This window comes from Ovis aries, chromosome 3 (assembly GCF_016772045.2).
Source record: "Ovis aries strain OAR_USU_Benz2616 breed Rambouillet chromosome 3, ARS-UI_Ramb_v3.0, whole genome shotgun sequence".
NCBI classification, from domain to species: Eukaryota; Metazoa; Chordata; class Mammalia; order Artiodactyla; family Bovidae; genus Ovis; species Ovis aries.
In genome coordinates this window covers 149,466,719-149,486,591 of record NC_056056.1, presented here as the reverse complement: position 1 = coordinate 149,486,591, position 19,873 = coordinate 149,466,719, and the positions used below count along the sequence as shown (strand labels likewise).

Here is a 19,873-nt window from a genome sequence, read left to right as displayed (position 1 = left end):
GGTATTTGTTCTTATTTTAACCTAGTTGGTAAATGTATTCTACTTGTTTAATGCTACAGTGTCTATTTCAGTAGCTTATAATAAAAGTATAGTTTTATAATAACCATTTTAATTCCTTGAATGATTCCATTATGTTAATTATATTTTGAAAGTAAGTAAAAATATTAATTTGGAATATGAAACAATAATTACTTTTTAATTGGTGTAGTAATGTTCTCTTAAGCATAATTTTATTCTAAAATTGTCTCTTTCTCTAAAAGAGATAAGATCAGTCTGATAGAGACTAGCTTTTGTTTCACATATGTCTAGTCAGTCCATTCTCATTCTTCTGCTAAAGGGATCTTTTTGACTTGCGCACATATTTGATGTGGCACCCTCTACCATTGTTTACTGCAAGGAAAGTCCCTCACCCTCTTTTGCCCTTTACTGCTTCTCCCATAATGAAGCTTATCGTTTTGGGAGAATACACACATTAAATTATTAGTTGTATGTCTGAGAGTCAGTGTACTATCATGGTTAAAATCGGGGACTCTAGCAAATTGTATGGGTTCATGGCCCTTCTTTGGCACTTATCATATATAAAACCTTGGATGCATCAGATATATGACCTTGGGCAAATTACCCAACTTCTGCAGTTCTCAGTTTTCTCATCTAAAAATGAAGACTAAATAAGTGAATACATGAGAATTACATACATGTTACATAGTTCAGTTCAGTTCAGTCACTCATTCGTGTCCGACTCTTTGCGACCCCATGAATCACAGCATGCCAGGCCTCCCTATCACCAACTCCCGGAGTTCACACAAACTCATGTCCATCAAGTCGGTGATGCCATCCAGCCATCTCATCCTCTGTCATACCCTTCTCCTCCTGCCCCTAATCCCTCTCAGCATCAGGGTCTTTTCCAATGAGTCAACTCTTCGCATGAGGTGGCCAAAGTACTGGAGTTTTCAGCTTCAGCATCATTCCCTTCAAAGAAATCCCAGGACTAATCTCCTTCAGAATGGACTGGTTGGATTTCCTTGCAGTCCAAGGGACTCTCAAGAGTCTTCTCCAACACCACAGTTCAAAAGCATCAATTCTTCGACTCTCAGCTTTCTTCACAGTCCAACTCTCACATCCATACATGACCACTGGAAAAACCATAGCCTTGACTAGATGGACCTTTGTTGGCAAAGTAATGTCTCTGCTTTTGAATATGCTGTCTAGGTTGGTCATAACTTTCCTTCCAAGGAGTAAGTGTCTTTTAATTTCAAGGCTGCAGTCACCATCTGCAGTGATTTTGGAGCCCCCAAAAATAGTGTGACACTGTTTCCCTATCTATTTGCATGAAGTGATGGGACCAGATGCTATGATCTTAGTTTTAACTATGAAGAGTATATAAATACATTTTAAAGCATTTAGAATATATTCCCTGGCATATAGTAGGTGGTCAATAAAAGTTATGTAATTATAGTTATGATAAAGTATTTTCAGTGACTGTGTAATCCAAGGGTCCTGATTTGGTGTGAGAGTTTCAAAGAATGGGAGAAAGAGCATTCTAAGCAGAGGTATCATCTAAGCAGATGGTCCAGAGGTGGAACCATCCCAAAGAAAAAGAAAAGCAAGAAGGCAAAGTGGTTATCAGAGGAGGCTTTACAAATAGCAGAAGAACAAAGAGAAGCAAAAAGCAAGGGAAAGGGGTAAAGGTACATCCAATGAAACGCAGAGTTCCAAAAAATAGCCAGAAGAGACAAGAAAGCCTTCGTCAATGAACAGTGCTAATAATAGAAGAAAACAACAAAAGGGGAGAGACTGGAGAGCTCTTAAGGAAAATTGGAAGCATCAAGGGAGTATTCTGCCCAAAGATGGGCACAGTAAAGGATAAAAATGGTAGAGAACTAATAGACGCTGAAGTGATCAAGAGATGGAAAGAATACACAGAAGACCTGTATATACAAGATCTTCATGGTTAGTCACCCAGAGTCAGACATTCTGGAGAGCCTTAAGAAGCATTGCTGCTAGTAAAACTAGGGGGTGTGACGAAATTCCAGAACTGTTCAGATCCCTGAAGGATGATGCCATCAAGGTTTTTTCTTTCATTATGTCAGCAAATCTGGAAGACCCAGCAGTGGCCACAGGATTGATAATGGTCAATCCTCATCCCAATCCCGTAGAAAAGTAGTACCAAAGAATATGTTAACCATTGGACAGTTGCACTCGTCTCCCATGCTAGTAAAACCATGCTTAAAATCTTTCATGCTAGGCTTCAGCATTATGCAAACCAAGAACTTCCAGATGTCCAAGCTGGGTTTAGAAAAGGAAGAGGAACCAGAGATCAATTTGCCAACATTCACTGGATTATAGAGAAAGCAAGGGAATTTCAGAAAAACATCTATCTCTGTTTCTTATGCTAGAGCCTTTGTGTGGATCCTGACAAACTGTGGGAAGCTCTTAAATGGGAATACCAGACCATCTTACCTATCTCCTGAGAAACCTGTATGCAGGTCAAGAAGCAACAGTTAGAACCCTGTATGGAACAACTGATTGGTTCAAGATTGAGAAAGGAATACAATGGGGCTGTCTGCTGTCACCCTGTTTGTTTAACCTATATCCTGAGCACATCATGAGAAGTGCTGGGCTGGATGAATTACAAGCTGAAATCAAGATAGGTGGGAGAAACATCAACACAGATATGTGGATGATACCACTCTAATGGCAGAAAGCAAAGAAGAACCAAATTAAGCTGAGGCATAAGGTTTGTGTTGAATTTTGAGATAATTACTATAGCAAAATTATGTGTTAAGGTCATGATCTATTCAGTTCAGTTCAGTTCAGTTGCTCACTCGTGTCCAACTCTTTGCAGCCCCATGAATCACAGCACGCCAAGCCTCCCTGTCCATCACCAACTCCCGGAGTTCACTCACACTTGCATCCATTGAATTGGTGATGCCATCCAGCCATCTCATCCTCTGTCGTCCCTTCTCCTCCTGCCCTCAATCCCTCCCAGCATCAGTGTCTTTTCCAGTGAGTCAACGCTTCATGAGGTGGCCAAAGTACTGGAGTTTAAACTTTAGCATCAGTCCTTCCAAAGAACACCCAGGGCTGATCTCCTTTAGAATGGACTGTATCCTTTAGGGAAAATTAAAAAGCGATATGAGAGTAAGAAAGTAACAAATTCAGTGTAGTGGTTATGAATGTGACATCATAGTAAACTATTGGTTGAGGGAAGTCTTCACCTAGATTTTTATACCTGATTTTCCTGTCTATATGCATGCCCTCTTAACCTGGCAATGGAATTTAACCTACTTTTCTTTACCATCTATCATTGTCCTTCCAGGCATCCTCCTTGTTGACTATATTAAAAGTTTTTTGTTTCTTGGGCTTTCTCTCATTTCCAAGCACTTATCCATGCTGTCTCTGATGCCAGAGTTTGCTGCATCACCCATCCCACACACTTTGTGTTTTTTTGTAATAAAAAAAAATTAACAAATTTAATCGTATGTTCACATATTGGTTTATAATAAGATCTTTCAGTCTGTTTCCCTCAGTTAAAGTTAGATATTTCCTTATTTGTGTTCCCAAAACATCTGTACAGATATTCATAGAACAATTTTTTGTTTACAGGTGTTTTTCCTAGCTAGACTGTAAGCTTGGTCAAGACTTAGAGCTGTTACTCAGTTTTTGTGTTCATTAGCACAAATTTTGGCATAATTCATATAGTAAACGCTTAGCATGTTCATTGAAATGTAAAGAGAGATCAGTCAGGGGCCTTAAAAAAACTAGTCCAGATCTTAAACTAAGATGATGAAAGGAAGAATGGCAAAAAACATGAAAACCATGTGAAGAATGGATAGAACGTGATGATATGCAGAACAAAAAAGGAGAGAACAACTTGGAAAGTCAGTTTTAAATATTACTGATTAAGTTGATTAAAATGTGCCTCTCCTCAGATAGAAATGTCCTAGCAGCACTTTAAAATATGCTGCTGGAACCTTGGGAGATAGATTTCAAAATCAAACTGCATTTGTTTGCTCTCAGGAAAAGGACCACTCTGCCATGGATTGTGTTTCTATTCCCTGGGAATAGGATTCCATGCCTGAGCCAACATTTCCAGCATCATAGACAGTAAAGGATTTTAGAGTAAGTTCCTTCCAGAGGTCTTGGTGAAAGAAAACTGTGCAAGATTAAATATCATCTGTCCTGCCTTGCATATGGTCTGTTTTTTACTGTTTCTTATCTATCTAAATTTTATTTTTAAAGTTTCACTTCTGTTTGTCCTAGTGTTGTTTCTCTGACCGTTTAAAAAGCTCCAGGCCTTTTCTCTTATTCCTTCCCTTTTGTAATTACCATTCATCCCACCTGGATCAGGGGCCACTTTACCAGTCTTTGAAGTTGTTTGTTGGTTAAGATTATCTCACGTTTGAGGTTTTGTGAATTCTGTGATTATTTTGACTTACTGAATTTGGCTTTGAAATATTATATTTAGATGTTAGGAATGTTAGACCTTAGGAATTCATGGCTAGTCCTAATTAAGTAATGAAGATGTTTACTGGGAAGATCCAGCCAACTTAGTGCTTCTATTCTGCTTCTCAGTTTAATTCCTCTCTACTACATTTTGAGGTCACCTCTCTTTTTTTTTTTTTTTTGCAGTGGGGGAAGTCAGGCCGATAGAATTAGTGTATGCTAGCTTATGTTATATATATTTATATATATATATGTATGTATGTGTGTATATATATATTCAGATTAGTGCTTATGAACTCAAAGCAAATAAAAAATGTCTTAGTTACCTGTTTTAGATCTGTGTTCAAAAAGGCTTTAGAAAGCTTGCCTTTGGTATATATGTGTTGCGTGTATTTTTCTCGGTGAAATCTCAACTTTTGCTTCTCCTTTGTTAATATATCTGGTATGAGAGTTGAGAAAGAAGGTGGTCAGTTAAAATGGGTGTAAACCCTTTGTATATTTTCTTGAAAAAACCTGAAAATTATATGTACCAAATATTTGAACAAATTTTATATGTAATGTAGAGTAAAGCGTGATTTTGTTTTTAAATTAGTTTTTAAAATTTCTGTTTACTGAGTTGACTTCAATATATATGGTATACCCAGTAATTTTAACGTATTTTGGCCTAGTGTTGACATATCCCCTTTGATAAAAAGTAGATTTCTAGGTTCCTTTGATTCTTCCTTATTCTCTTCCAGGGGGTAATGTGAATATCTTACCCTTTCATATCCATCCATTCTTATATTCATTCGTGTCAGAACTCTCTCAAAATATACCCTTTATATACCTCTTCATCACTTCTACCATACCACTGTATGCTGAGCCACCGTCGTCTCTCACACCTGTTTCCCTGTTTCCACTCTTGTCCCCTCTTGTCCATTCCTTACAACTTAGCTGCAGTCATATTAAATGTATACTTACAGAAAATATGCAAAATTATGTCACTCTTAAACTGCCCCCCAAATCCTCTCCTTTTTAAAAAAAAAAAAGCCATACTGTGTGGCTTGTAAGATTTTAGTTCCCCGACCAGGGACTGAACTTGGGTTTTAAATCTAATTCACATGAGTAGTCAATGGGAGCTAATTATAACAATGATAGTTCCTAGTATTATAGTTGATAAAATAATGATAAAGATGATTGGGTTTATTATTTCGGGAAAAACATGAACAAACATTTTCAGGGTACAGGCCGGATAGCTTAATTAGGTGACCTTACTACTTCCTGTTAAAGTCTGAGCAAATATGAACTTCAGCTAAATATGAACTGAAGTCTGAAGACAACTTCTGCTTTGTTGCATGTTTTTAGGCTATAAATCTCTTTAGGTGTAAAATATAGAAAGATATTTTTAAAGGAACTATTAATTTGTTCAGTTCAGTTCAGTTGCTCAGTCGGGTCTGACTCTTTGCGACCCCATGAATTGCAGCACGCCAGGCCTCCCTGTCCACCACCAACTCCCATAGTTCGCTTAAACTCATGTCCATTGAGTTGGTGATGCCATCCAGCCATCTCATCCTCTGTTGTCCCCTTCTCCTCCTGCCCCCAATCCCTCCCTGCATCAGAGCCTTTTCCAATGAGTCAACTCTTCGCATAAGGTGGCCAGAGTATTGGAGTTTCAGTTTCAGCATCAGTCCTTCCAGTGAACGCCTAGGACTGATCTCCTTTAGGATGGACTGGTTGGATCTCCTTGCAGTCCAAGGGACTCTCAAGAGTCTTCTCCAACACCATAGTTCAAAAGCATCAATTCTTCAGCGCTCAGCTATCTTCACAGTCCAACTCTCACATCCATACATGACTACTGGAAAAACCATAGCCCTGACTAGATGGACCTTTGTTGGCAAAGTAATGTCTCTGCTTTAGAATATGCTGTCTAGGTTGGTAATAACTTTTCTTCCAAGGAGTAAGCATCATCTAATTTCATGGCTGCAGTCACCATCTGCAGTGATTTTGGAGCCCCAAAAAATAAAGGCTGACACTGTTTCCACTGTTTCCCCATCTATTTCCCATGAAGTGATGGACCAGATGCCATGATCGTAGTTTTCTGAATGGTGAGCTTTAAGCCAACTTTTTCACTCTCCTCTTTCACTTTCATCAAGAGGCTTTTAGCTCCTCTTCACTTTCTGCCATAAGGGTGGTGTCATCTGTGTATCTGAGGTTATTGATGTTTATCCCAGCAATCTTGATTCCAGCTTGTGCCTCTTCCAGCCCAGCATTTCTCATGATGTACTCCACATAGAAGTTAAATAAGCAGGGTGACAATATACAGCCTTGATGTACTCCTTTTCCTATTTGGAACCAGTCTGTTGTCCCATGTCCAGTTCTAACTGTTGCTTGCTGACCTGCACACAGGTTTCTCAAGAGGCAGGTCAGGTGGTCTGGTACTCCCATCTCTTTCAGAATTTTCCACCATTTCTTGTGATCCACATAGTCAAAGGCTTTGGCATAGTCAGTAAAGCAGAAATAGATGTTTTTCTGCAACTCTCTTGCTTTTTTGATAATCCAGTGAATATTGGCAATTTGATCTCTGGTTCCTCTGCCTTTTCTAAAACCAGCTTGAACATCTGGAAGTTCATGGTTCACGTATTACTGAAGCCTGGCTTGGAGAATTTTGAGCATGACTTTACTAGCATGTGAGATGAGTGCAATTGTGCGGTAGTTTGAGCATTCTTTTGCTTTGCCTTTCTTTGGGATTGGAATGAAAACTGACCGTTTCCAGTCCTGTGCCCACTGCCGAGTTTTCCAAATTTGCTGGCATATTGAGTGCAGCACTTCCACAGCATCATCTTTTAGGATTTGAAATAGCTCCACTGGAATTCCATCACCTTCACTAGCTTTGTTTGTAGTGATGCTTTCTAAGACCTACTTGACTTTACATTCCAGGATGTCTGGCTCTCGGTGAGTGATAACACCATCGGGATTATCTGGGTCATAAAGATCTTTTTTGTACAGTTCTTCTGTGTGTTCTTGCCACCTCTTCTTAATATCTTCTGCTTCTGTTAGGTCCATACCATTTCTGTCCTTTATTGAGCCCATCTTTGCATGAAATGTTCCCTTGGTATCTCTAGTTTTCTTGAGGAGATCTCTAGTCTTTCCCATTCTGTTGTTTTCTTCTATTTCTTTTCATTGGTTGCTAAGGAAGGCTTCCTTAATCTCTCCTTGCTATTCTTTGGAACTTTATATTCAGATACTTCTATCTTTCCTTTCCTCCTTTGCTTTTCGCTTCTCTTCTTTTCACAGCTATTTGTTTAAGCCTTCCTCAAACAGCCATTTTGCTTTTTTGCATTTCTTTTTCATCGGTATGGTCTTGATCCCTGTCTCCTGTACAATATCATGAACCTCTGTCCATGGTTCATCAGACACTCTGTGTATCAGATCTAGTCCCTTAAATCGATTTCTCACTTCCACTGTGTAATCATAAGAGATTTGATTCAGGTCATACCTGAAAGGTCTAGTGGTTTTCCCCACTTTCTTCAATTTAAGTCTAAATTTGCCAATAAGGAGTTCATGATCTGATACAGAAAACTAGACAATCTGATCACATGGACCACAGCCTTGTCTAACTCAGTGAAACTAAGCCATGCCATGTGGGGCCACCCAAGACAGACGGGTCATGGTGAAGAGGTCTGACCGAATGTGGTCCACTGGAGAAGGGAATGGCAAACCACTTCAGTATTCTTGCCTTGAGAATACCATGAACAATATGAAAAGGCAAAATGATAGGATACTGAAAGAGGAACTCCCCAGGTCAGTAAGTGCCCAATATGCTACTGGAGATCAGTGGAGAAATCACTCCAGAAAGAATGAAGGGATGGAGCCAAAGCAAAAACAATACCCAGTTATGGATATGACTGGTGATAGAAGCAAGGTCCAATGCTGTAAAGAGCAGTATTGCATAGGAACCTGGAATGTTAGTTCCATGAATCAAGGCAAATTGGAAGTGGTCAGACAGGAGATGGCAAGAGTGAACGTTAACATTCTAGGCATCAGCAAACTAAAATGGACTCTAATGGGTGAATTTAACTCAGATGACCATTATATCTACTACTGTGGGCAGGAATCCCTTAGAAGAAATGGAGTAGCCATCATGTCAACAAGAGAGTCCGAAATGCAGTACTTGGATGCAATCAAAAACAGCAGAATGATCTCTGTTCGTTTCCAAGGCAAACCATTCAATATTACTGTAATCCAATCCTATGCCCCAACCAGTAACACTGAAGAAACTGAAGTTGAACGGTTCTATGAAGACCTACAAGACCTTTTAGAACTAACACCCCAAAAAGATGTTCTTTTCATTATAGGGGACTGGAGTGCAAAAGTAGGAAGTCAAGAAACACCTGTGGTTACAGGCAAATTTGGCCTTTGAGTATGGAATGAAGCAGGGCAAAGGCTAATAGAATTTTGCCAAGAGAACCCACTGGTCATAGCAAACACCCTCTTCCGACAATACAAGGGAAGACTCTACACATGAACATCACCAGATGGTCAACACCAAAATCAGATTGATTATATTCTTTGCAGCCCAAAATGGAGACATTTTATACAGTCAGCAAAAACAAGACCGGGAGCTGACTGTGGCTCAGCTCATGAACTCCTTATTGCCAAATTTAGACTTAAATTGAAGAAAGTAGGGAACCACTAGACCATTCAGGTATGACCTAAATCAAATCCCTTATGATTATACAGTGAACGTGAGAAATGGATTTACGAGACTAGATCTGATAGAGTGCCTGATTAATTTGTTAGAACATACTTAATCTTCTTTGGGCAACCCTAACCCTAACCCCAGATCCTCTCAAGCTGAGTGCCATGGCCACTAGCTGTGGAATCCACTTAATTTCTTTCCTGACTCCATATCTAGCACTGCATTGTTCGATGCTGTAGCCGTTGGTAACCACAGCTCCTGAGCCCTTGAAACACAGCCAGTCCAACTTCAGATGTGCTTGCAGATTGGTGATGGTCCTGAAGCTATTCTGTAACTCTGACTGTAATTTTAGGGGCTAGAATCCCATACACCTATCCACTAACTGCCTAAGTAGTCCCTAAAAGGAAAAATATTTTTTTTTAAATAAGTTTTGTTTCAGCAAAGTGACAGTGGAAAAAAACACTTTATTGTCTGCAAATTAAGGCTCTTTACACATGAGATTTAAAAGGTTTGTTGTAAAACAACCTTAAAGATACATTTAATTCCCTTTAAATCATAATTGCTACTGAGTTATAATTCTAGGAAAGGAAAATCACAGGAAAATGGCGTGGAACTTACAGAATTCAAAAAAATTTCAGGAGAGTACCAGGATATCTCTTTTCAATTTTACATACATGAGTTAATTCAAATGGAGCAAAGTGAACTCCTCTTTTGACAATTCTGATATAACATTTATCATAAAAACCAACTAATAGCCTCTTAGAATTCTGAAATTAATTGTACAGAATAAGAAACTTCTTTCTACAATAGACTGGTTCCAAATTGTAAAAGGAGTATGTCAAGGCTGTATGTTGTCACCCTGCTTATTTAACTTATATGTAGAGTACATCATGTGAAATGCCAGGGTGGATGAAGGGCAAGCTGGAATCAAGATTGTTGGGAGAAATATCAATAACCTCAGATAGGCAGGTGACACCATCCTTATGGCAGAAAGCGAAGAGGAACTAAAGAGCCTCCTGATGAAAGTGAAAGTAGAGAGTGAAAAAGCTGGTTTAAAACTCAACATTCAAACAACAGATCATGACATCAGGTCCCGCCACTTCATGGCAGCTAGATGGGGAAACAGTGGAAATAGCAAAAGACTTAATTTTCTTGGCCTCCAAATTCACTGCAGACAGTGACTGCAACCAACAAATTAAAAGTTGCTTGCTTCTTGGAAGAAAAGCTCTGACCAACCTAGACAGCATATTAAAAAGCAGAGACGTTACTTTACCAACAAAGGTCTATCTAGTCAAGGCTATGGTGTTTCTAGTTGTCATGTATGGATGTGAGAGTTGGACCATAAACATGGCTGAGTGCTGAAGAATTGATGCTTTTTAACTGTGGTGTTGGAGAAGACACTTGAGAGTCCGTTGAACTACAAGGAGATCAAACCAGTCAATCCTAAAGGAGATCAATCCTTAATATTCATTGGAAGGACTGATGCTGAAGCTGAAGCTCCGCTACTTTGGCCACCTGATGGGAAGATCTGACTCACTGGGAAAGACCCTGATGTTGGGAAAGATTGAAGACGGGAAGAGAAGGGGATGACAGAGGATGAGATGGTTGGATGGCGTCAGCTAGTTGATGGACATGAGTTTGAGCAAGATCCGGGAGTTGGTGATGGCATGCTGCAGTCCATGGGGTTCCAGAGTCGGACTGACTGAGCGACTGAACTGAACCTAACCTGAATATTGTGCAAAGAGGTTTTACTATTTTGAAAGCAAAACTAAACATATAAAATGCCTAGACAGAGGAAGACAAAAATGTTTCTCTTCCATCAATACCAAATTTGCCCAGACTCCCTGGGTGTTTGCCTGAGGGAGAGTAAACACAAATATGTAGCGTCTCAGTTTCATACAGATTTAACATGGAACTTGAGATATTAAGTGATTATTAAATAGCTTGGGTGATTTCAACAGACTTGCATATCACATTTGGCCTTTAAAGCCTGCAGTCTTATCAGTTTATCATATCTACTGGTAAATGGTAGTAACTACAGTCTTTATTTTGAAATGAGAAGAAATTGTTTATTCTTACTTAGAGTGGCAAAAGAATACACTTATTCATAATGTACCAGATGGATGTCAAATTTGATGAATTTTTCCCCCAATTTTTTTGTGAAAGCATGCAGTTACTGTATGTTCTCAAGTCTTTATAAATCTCTCCTGTCATGACATTTCAGTTGACTTTGAATTACAAAGTGTACTACTAGGGATAGACACATTGACCTGAAGTAAATAACCTGTCAGTTTTGGAAGTTTCATAGAGGTCATGTTGGGGGAAAAAGTTTGCAGAAATTTAGCAGTTACAATGAGTGCTCAAAATTACTAGTGTTGGATGTGATAAAGACTTAAAACACAAGAGTAAGCAGGTTATTTGGTGAAGATCTTAAATTTACACCAGGATGATGAATGAAAAGTTTATCTTACTGTTAACATGAATGAAAGCTTGTGACTTGAGATAAAATTTCCAGTATGCTATTCATGGGCTCAAAAAGTGCTTTATCTCAATAAACTTAGCTTATTAGTGAAGATGATATACTTCGGAAAACAGCTAGTTTAGAAAGTAGATATAGTGATGTCAGAGACACTCCTGGATATAAGAATCCTCAGATACTTAAGGATTATTCATACTGAATAATAATTATTCATATTGAATAATAGTGAATATGCATGTGAAGATTTTGAATAGTTAAACCCAAATATGTTTTAAAAAATCTTTGTATGGAAAGTATTTTGGGTTGCCATTTTTCAAGAATAGTGATGTTTTTTTCTTGTAAAGGAATTGGAAACTTTGCATACAACAGAGTTTAAGTTTCTCCTCTTACTTTCAGGACCTGCAAATAAACATTTACTACTACATTGTTGCGAGTTTCTCACCTGTCCCCTTAATCCTTAGTTGACCTGTTTCTTCATCTTAGCAGTACTCCCTCCATTTTGTTTTTTACATAGGAGTAAGGTAAAGCTTGACATTTTCCAAAATATTATTCTTGATAAAAGTAATATTTTTGTTTAGGTGACAAACAGCATGTTTGGTGCTTCAAGAAAGAAGTTTGTAGAGGGGGTCGACAGTGACTACCATGACGAAAACATGTACTACAGCCAGTCTTCTATGTTTCCACATCGGTCAGAAAAAGATGTAAGTTAACCGGTTAAGCTGTATTTACATAGTGTATGTCTGTTTCTTTCTGATTCCTCGAAAGCAGTATATGAACTGCAGAGTACCATCTTTGGTTGAGTGACTCTGTTTTAGGCGCAGTGGTAGGCCCTTAGGATACCGAAATGATGAACTTTCTAACATTCTAATTGGAAACAAAATGTTGTATGATTTCAAGTTGGGATATGGTAATACTGTGCTAGGAAGTATTTAAGACATGAGGTAAATGTGAAATTACTTCTAGATCATTGATTTTTAAAATTTATGAAATAAGTTTTCCTATTAAAATACTACTGTTATAAAGAACAGAAAGCTGATTTGTACAGATTTAAAGCTTTAATGGCAGGCTTCAGTGAAACTTTCTTTGCTTTGTACTATTCTGGTTATAATCCTAGACCTCAGATAGGAAGACATCTCTTCTCTGTTAGCTGTAGGGATGCTGCAGTAGAAAAATATTGAACTGTATTCACGACATGGAAGATTGTGTATTAAAGAAGTATGAATTAACTGCTTTGGAAGGTTATTAGTTCAGTAATCTCATTTGTAATGAAAGGATTTAGAACACAGCCAAGCCATAATTAGCAAGCTGATAAAGTATTTTAAAATAAATTCCATTGTTATTTTCAAATTCTGGTAAGCTACTTTAAATTATACACTGTATACTGTAGTCAAACCAGTTGCATTCTTGTATTTTGTACTTGCCAAACTTTTTCCTCCCCTTTCAAACTTTTATAAACTTGTTATTCCTAATTTCTCTATAGCAGTTTACTCTAGGTATCAACCTAATGAGATTCTTGCTGATGTTTTAAAACACAAAATTTTAAGATATACAACAAATGCCCTCATTTTTCATTAAAGTTAATCATTAGTAAATTACTTCCTTTATCTTTTAGAATTTTACAAATAGGTTATTCAAGGTTTAAGCTAGAATTTTCATGGGGTTTGGTTTTGTTTTTCTATTTTGATGTTATTCCTTTTTAGTTGACAGTTGTGTCATTTTGGCAACTAACTATTAAATGCATTATTGCTGCTGCTGCTGCTAAGTCACTTCAGTCGTGTCCGACTCTGTGCGACCCCATAGACGGCAGCCCACCAGGCTCCCCCGTCCCTGGGATTCTCCAGGCAAGAACACTGGAGTGGGTTGCCATTTCCTTCTCCAATGCATGAAAGTGAAAACTGAAAGTGAAGTCGCTCAGTCGTGTCCGACTCTTAGTGACCCCATGGACTGCAGCCTATCAGGCTCCTCCGTCCATGGGATTTTCCAGGCAAGAGTACTGGAGTTAGGACTCTTAAATTCAGTGTTTGGTGGTTTTCTTTGTGCAGTTGAGTAGCTCACAGAATAGTGTCATCTGATTAATTTTCTGTTATTTTACTGCCATTCTAGCTATTTGCTATTTGATGTAAATTATAATTGAATTTTTTAACATAAATTTCTAAGGTTACGTTTTGATATTACAGTTAATAATTTGGGCTGTCTTTCTGGTAGCATCATTGCAGAAACTTATTTGTGTGGTGTGTTACTCTGATTGTACAGTACAAGTTAAGATTGATGCAAAAATGGTGTTGCACTATTGCTTATTGATGGAAAGTATTCATTCTGATCAGGAAGATAAGAAGCTGTCTAACTGAAATTCTTAAAGCATTTTCAGAGAATGAATGACAGGGATATCTGTCTTCTAAGGAACAGAAATACTGTATGTCAAAATTTTTTAGTCAGAATTATTATATACATGCAAGTTGTTTGTCGTGGAAATATCAGAATGATTTGCTTCAAAAAAACTTCTTTTAAAAATTAATTAAGAAGGTAGTAAGACATAGGGATTAAGAATTTGGGCTCTAACACAGTGCAGATATGGGTTTGGATCTTGGCTTTGCCCATTAGCAAAAACTTCAAGCCTCAGTTTTCTCATCTGAAAATGGAAATGATAATACTGTAGGCTACTTATGAATTTCTGCTATTGCTGAATCTGTTTTCAGTAGAAAACAGTACAGAGATACTGTACAAACTTTAGAAAATATGCATGGAGCAGGGAGAGGAAAAACTACCTGTAATGGTGCAAGTTGGGAGTAATTTATTGCTAAACTTTTTGATTCTATAATTCAAATATTTTTATTTAAAAATATATTTAGTTGAATCTCTGAGCCATATTGACAGATTTTTCACTAGAAAGTTTGTACCAATTTTTACTGTCATCAGCGCCCTTAAGAATACCACCTATTTACCTTTAAACTTTTGCCAGTAGACAAAAGAAACTTATTGTTGTAATGTACATTAAAATATTGCTAAATTTACACACACACACGCACACACTCACACACGCACACACACCAGTGATATTTTTTTCTGTTTAATTGGCCATTTTTATTTCTTCCTTTGTGGATTACTGCTTTTATGCCATTTTCTGTTTCTCTGTTGAAATGATAGGTCTTATTTATTTGTTAGTGTTTCCAACATATTAAGATTATAACCTTCTGTTATTTGTCACAAATTTTGTTTTTTAAGTTTTTTGCTTTCAGGCTGTTTTTTTTTTCTTTAAATATAAGAATATTTATCATTTTTATTGCATTTGACTCACATGTTTTATGTAACTTTATGGTTTTAATGATTTCTGTATTTGAAGTCATACCTCTGGAAGACTTTTCCCAACTACTTTCTTCTAGAACTTTTGTGCTTAATTCTTCATATGTAACTTCATTAGAAATGTATTTTGGATAGAGGTATGAATTTGTGGTGCCAGGTTACCCTTCTTGCTGCCCATACCCACTAAGGCTATCTGGTATTCAGTTGTCTGAAAACATTTTTTTATAGTTCAGGTCACAGATTAGAAGACTTTTCCATAAAGAGCCAGATAGTAAATATTTTAGGTTTTGTGGGCCTGCTGCTGCTGCTGCTAAGTCGCTTCAGTCATGTCCAACTCTGTGCAACCCCATAGACAACAGCCCACCAGGCTCCTCTGTCCCTGGAATTCTCCAAGCAAGAACACTGGAGTGGGTTGCCATTTTCTTCTCCAGTGCATACATGCATGCGTGCTAAGTCGCTTCAGTCGTGCCCGACTCTGTGTGACCCCATGGACAGCACCCCACCAGGCTCCCCTGTCCATGGGATTCTCCAGGCAAGAATACTGGAGTGGGTTGCCAGTTCCTTCTCCTAGAGGCTAAATAAGGGATAATATGTAGGTATTTATATAACCATTTAAAACATGGAAAACTATTCTTAATTTATGCATCCTACAAATATAAGCACTGTACTGGATTTGGCCTGCATTCAGTAAATTGCCCACCCCTGAGTTAGACTATTTATTTAGGCTAATTGGAATTCTCCCTTAATATATACTAAGATCTGATGTGTTTGGCCTGTTCCTAAACTCTTGTTCTGTTTATCATACTGATTCTGTGGAAGAACTACAACATAGTTGAATTGCTGTAGCTTTATAGGCAATTTTCACATCTTTATATAAGATCTTTCACATCCTTCACAAAAATGTTTTTGACTGTTACACATTTATACTGGTATTTACCTTATTTCAGAAGTGTGTGTTTCTTTTATTTCTGTTCTTTATGTCCTTTAGTAAGTAGGGTTTTATGGTAGCCATTTTCATTTTCTAATTGCTTTTTACTGATATATGGAATAGTTGGTATGTATATATATTTATTTTATAACCAGCTACCTGACAAAACTCTTCTATTATTTTTTGATTGAGACTATGGACTCTGAAAATTCTGCTGTATTATGAATTTATATCTGAGTCACATGGTTTATTAGCTGTGTCCTTAGGCAAGTTACTCAGTCTCTGTGTATCTGAGTTTTCTCATCTATAATACATGACTCATGGGTGGTTTTAAGGACTGAATGAATAGCTATATGCAAAACTTAAAGAAGAGCAAATAGTAAATATTAAATGTGGATGCTGATAAGAATAATTATGACAATCCATTTAATTCTTTTTGTTTTTTTTTCAGTAGTTGTGTATATCATCTGCAGATAATGGTTATTTTGTGCTTTTAAGGCTTTTGAAGAGAAAAAATTTTGACATAGTAACTGGGACATTTTTGCAATTTTTTTTCTCCCTGGTGAGAAAATAATTTTAAATTATAATTTATGATAAAGAAAAACTGGCCAGTAGTTGAGTGAATCTTCAGTCCAACTATCCAGAAAAATCTCGGAAGCAAAAAGACCTCCAAAACCTAAGTGATTCCTATCTGCCCTGACTGTAGAGCATATAACTTGTGTCTTCATCATATGCATGATGGTAGAAGTATTTGGGAAACTGTTCTTTGTAAGATTGTGTGCTGATTAAATTGCTAAATATTTCTTTAGAACTACTTATATTTTCCAAGATCTTTTATTTTAAGAGATGCCTGTACGTATATGTGTCCTTTTATAGAATGCTGAGTTTCCTGGTTTTAAGGTATAAAAGTAATTTTATAAATATTGCAGACGAATTACTTAAATGTTTTCACAAGATTAAGTAAATCATAGGCAGATGGAAGCTTGATTTTTCCCTTTCCCTTTTTTGAATCTTAGTGCTGCCATTTATTAGGTCTGAGACTTTGGGCAGTTCTGGCGGAGGGAACTTACAGAAAATGAAAAAATATTCATATTACATAATAGACAACTCTTTGGGGACAATATAATCTAAGCAATGTAGGGTTTTCTTTAAAAATATATCTGTAATAAATTGATCACATTTTCTAATCTAAGTCTTTGTTGCACTCATTTGATAACTTAAGCATAAGCATTTTGGAAGCACAAACTTGTGGGAACCCCTTTTTCCTTGTTTTAATATGTGCTGGAAAGACATACAAAATGTAGCACCTGTCTGTCCTTACTTTTAAAAAAGTAACTCTTAAAACCTATTAGAGTGAGCTACTTCCCATTTTCACAAATAGCAACCATTATGAACTTTTACCTTTCATACTTGTGTTAGCCTATAGCAATTATGGCAACTAAGATTTCTCTCAGGCCAATTAATAATCGATAGTTTATTAAAATCTAGTCTAAAATAAGGATACCATCTATCACCATTATTGTTGTCATATTCATAATTAGTATTTCATTACAGATGGAGTCATGCTGGCTGACTCTCCAGCTCTTTGAATTTGTTCCTGTCTCAGGAGCTTGCACTTTGCACATAGTTTTTTCTCACTCCATCCATGTACCTGCTGAAATATTTCGTGAGAAGCCTCTCTGATCACTCTTTTCCTAAGTAGTCTTGTATATAATATCAGTACTACTCTTGCTGTACCTTCTAACTTCTTTCTTGCATTTTAACAGTTATAACACCAATCTCTACCTGATGTATATATTTATTAATTATTTGTTACCCTGCCTACTGCGGTAGAATTCGTTTAACAAAGGCAAGGACCTTGCCTCTCTAGTTTACTGCTGTGTTCTTAGAACTTACAATAAGGTGTAGGAGATAGTAGGCTCTTACTGAGTCTTTGTTAGAGAAAGGGAAGGAAATGAGTTGATATTGAAAATAACAAAGTTAACATTATTTGCAGATGATATGATTGTTTACCTAAAAATCTTTCAAAATAACCTTTAAAACTTTTAATAGAAAATTTGAATGTGTATAAATATGTCAAAATTTTATATGACAGCAGTAACCTAATAGAGTTAAATGTAAATAAATCAGGCTCTAAAGAAATTAGAATTAAATATCAAATCATTTGAAGGGAATGTTCTAAAATCTCAATTTCATTGGCATTTAAATAATCTTCAGACTGTATTTTAAAGATAAAGTTCTATTTATAAAAGGGAGTTAAAATGATACACTTAAAAGGTATAACAAATTTTGATATATCTGCAAAAATAATTGCAATATGTTTATTCATTAATAACAATCATAAAAATCCATAGTCAGAAAATACCATTTCATCCTATCATAGTGGTAGAGAGGGTCTTTTGTTGTTTTTTTGATGTTTTTCTTTGTTTGCTTTTAAGTGGAAGAGTAGTCATTGCCTGAAAGGGAACATTGAAGTAACTTGCTGTAGAAGCATAATTAATACAAACTTTGTAGAAAACGGTTTAGCGGTGCATATTAAGAGCCTTTATCATGCCTTCTATAAATTTGTGCTTTGACTCTGATCTAAAATTAAGACAATAAAAGATGTTCATTGCCATACTCTTTTTAGTAAAGATTTTGTGTTAAATGTTCGATTAGAATGTATTACATTGATTATTTTAGCATATATTATACTTAAAAAAATGTTATTCTTGAAAACTTGATGTTTTAATCAAAATTGCTTGAAATGCCTGTTATTGGCTTGTGATTATAAACTACCAAGGCCCTATGACTTAATGACTCTTGTTTTGCTGCCTGCACCCTCCTTTGTCCCGTTCTTCTTTTTGTCTTTTTAATATATTATTTTCTCATAGTCTTTCTTTTTGTTTGCTAGATTTCATTCTGACTTTAGTGGTTTCTTATTTTTTTAACCATACTGTTTTAATTTTAAAATATTTTTCAGATTGTATCTAGATTTTAAAGCTTTCTTTACCTTTGTTTCTTTTTCTGTTTGTATATATTATATAGTCAGAGTCATATATCTTTGCTGTTTTCGTCCTAGAAAAAAATGACAATGCTTGGAATTATATTGTCACCATACCTTTAAGTTTATTGTACAATGGATTTTTAAGGAACACTTAAAAGTTTATTTCACTTTTAAATTGCTTTTGTGGTCATGGAGTTTTAATTTAATAAAACTTTGTTGTATTTTGAAGTCATTTGTTATGGAGAAAATTATTTCTTGACCAGATTGATTTTAATGTTTCTTGAAATAGGTTTTGTGACTGAAGGTACATTTATTGGAGGGAATATTTGTGAGAGGTGGTCACTGTTGGGAAGCATGAGGGGGGACAGAATAATTAACACTTCTTTGCTGTTACGGATTGCTGGAGCAGTTTTGCCTATTATTAGGCAAAGGAGCCAGATTTGCCTACTATAAAGTTTTCAAATACACATTTTGTAAAACAAAATAATTTTAGACTTTTTGGTCATCATTTTCAGAATTATATCTAGTAACAGTGGAAATGACTTAAATGCACAGTTTCTTACTTGTTGATTTCCTTGGCTTTCTGTATATTGAGCAAAAAGATAAAGGAGCTCTTTGTTAAGTGAGGGAAATGACTTGAATTGCATTACTATTTCCTCTGGTTGTTCCTGGTTTTTAGTGTTGGTTTTTGACTGAAATGTGTTGTAGACTGAGAAATGAAGAAGAATATAATTGTTATGATAGTTTTACACTGGGAACACAGTAACCTACTTACTGGTTGATTGTGTGACGTTTTACCTAGAATTAGTTTGATAAACTTTTTTTCTTAAGCAAAAATGAATATAAAACTAGGGTATTAGTGATTGCTCAGTGGCAAAAAATCTGCCTGCTAATGCAGGAGGCACAGGTTCAATTCCTGGGTCAGAAAGATCCCCTGGAGTAGGAAATGGCAACCCACTCCAGTATTCTTGCCTGAGAAATGCCATGGGCAGAGGAGCCTGGCAGGCTTCATTCAGTCTGTGAGGTCACAAGAGTCGGACTCAACTTAGCAACTAA

General features: G+C 36.6%; 1 protein-coding gene across 19 annotated transcripts in view; it reads left to right on the top strand.

Annotated features, from left to right (window-relative positions):
- CNOT2 (CCR4-NOT transcription complex subunit 2) overlaps positions 1-19,873 on the top strand; it is a 126,165-nt gene that overhangs the window by 72,519 nt on the left and 33,773 nt on the right. For 12 of the 19 annotated variants that reach the window (XM_042246918.1, XM_012174547.3, XM_042246917.1 and 9 more), the window contains one exon: positions 12,182-12,304. The exons of 2 other annotated variants lie outside the window; for them this stretch is intronic. In XM_042246918.1, coding sequence (XP_042102852.1) covers positions 12,194-12,304 — 111 coding nt within the window. In that variant the 5' untranslated portion in view covers positions 12,182-12,193. Of the gene's footprint in view, positions 1-4,020; positions 4,123-12,181; positions 12,305-19,873 lie in introns of those variants that run through there. 5 more of the 19 variants (XM_042246920.1, XM_042246919.1, XM_060412788.1 and 2 more) reach the window with 2 other exon arrangements.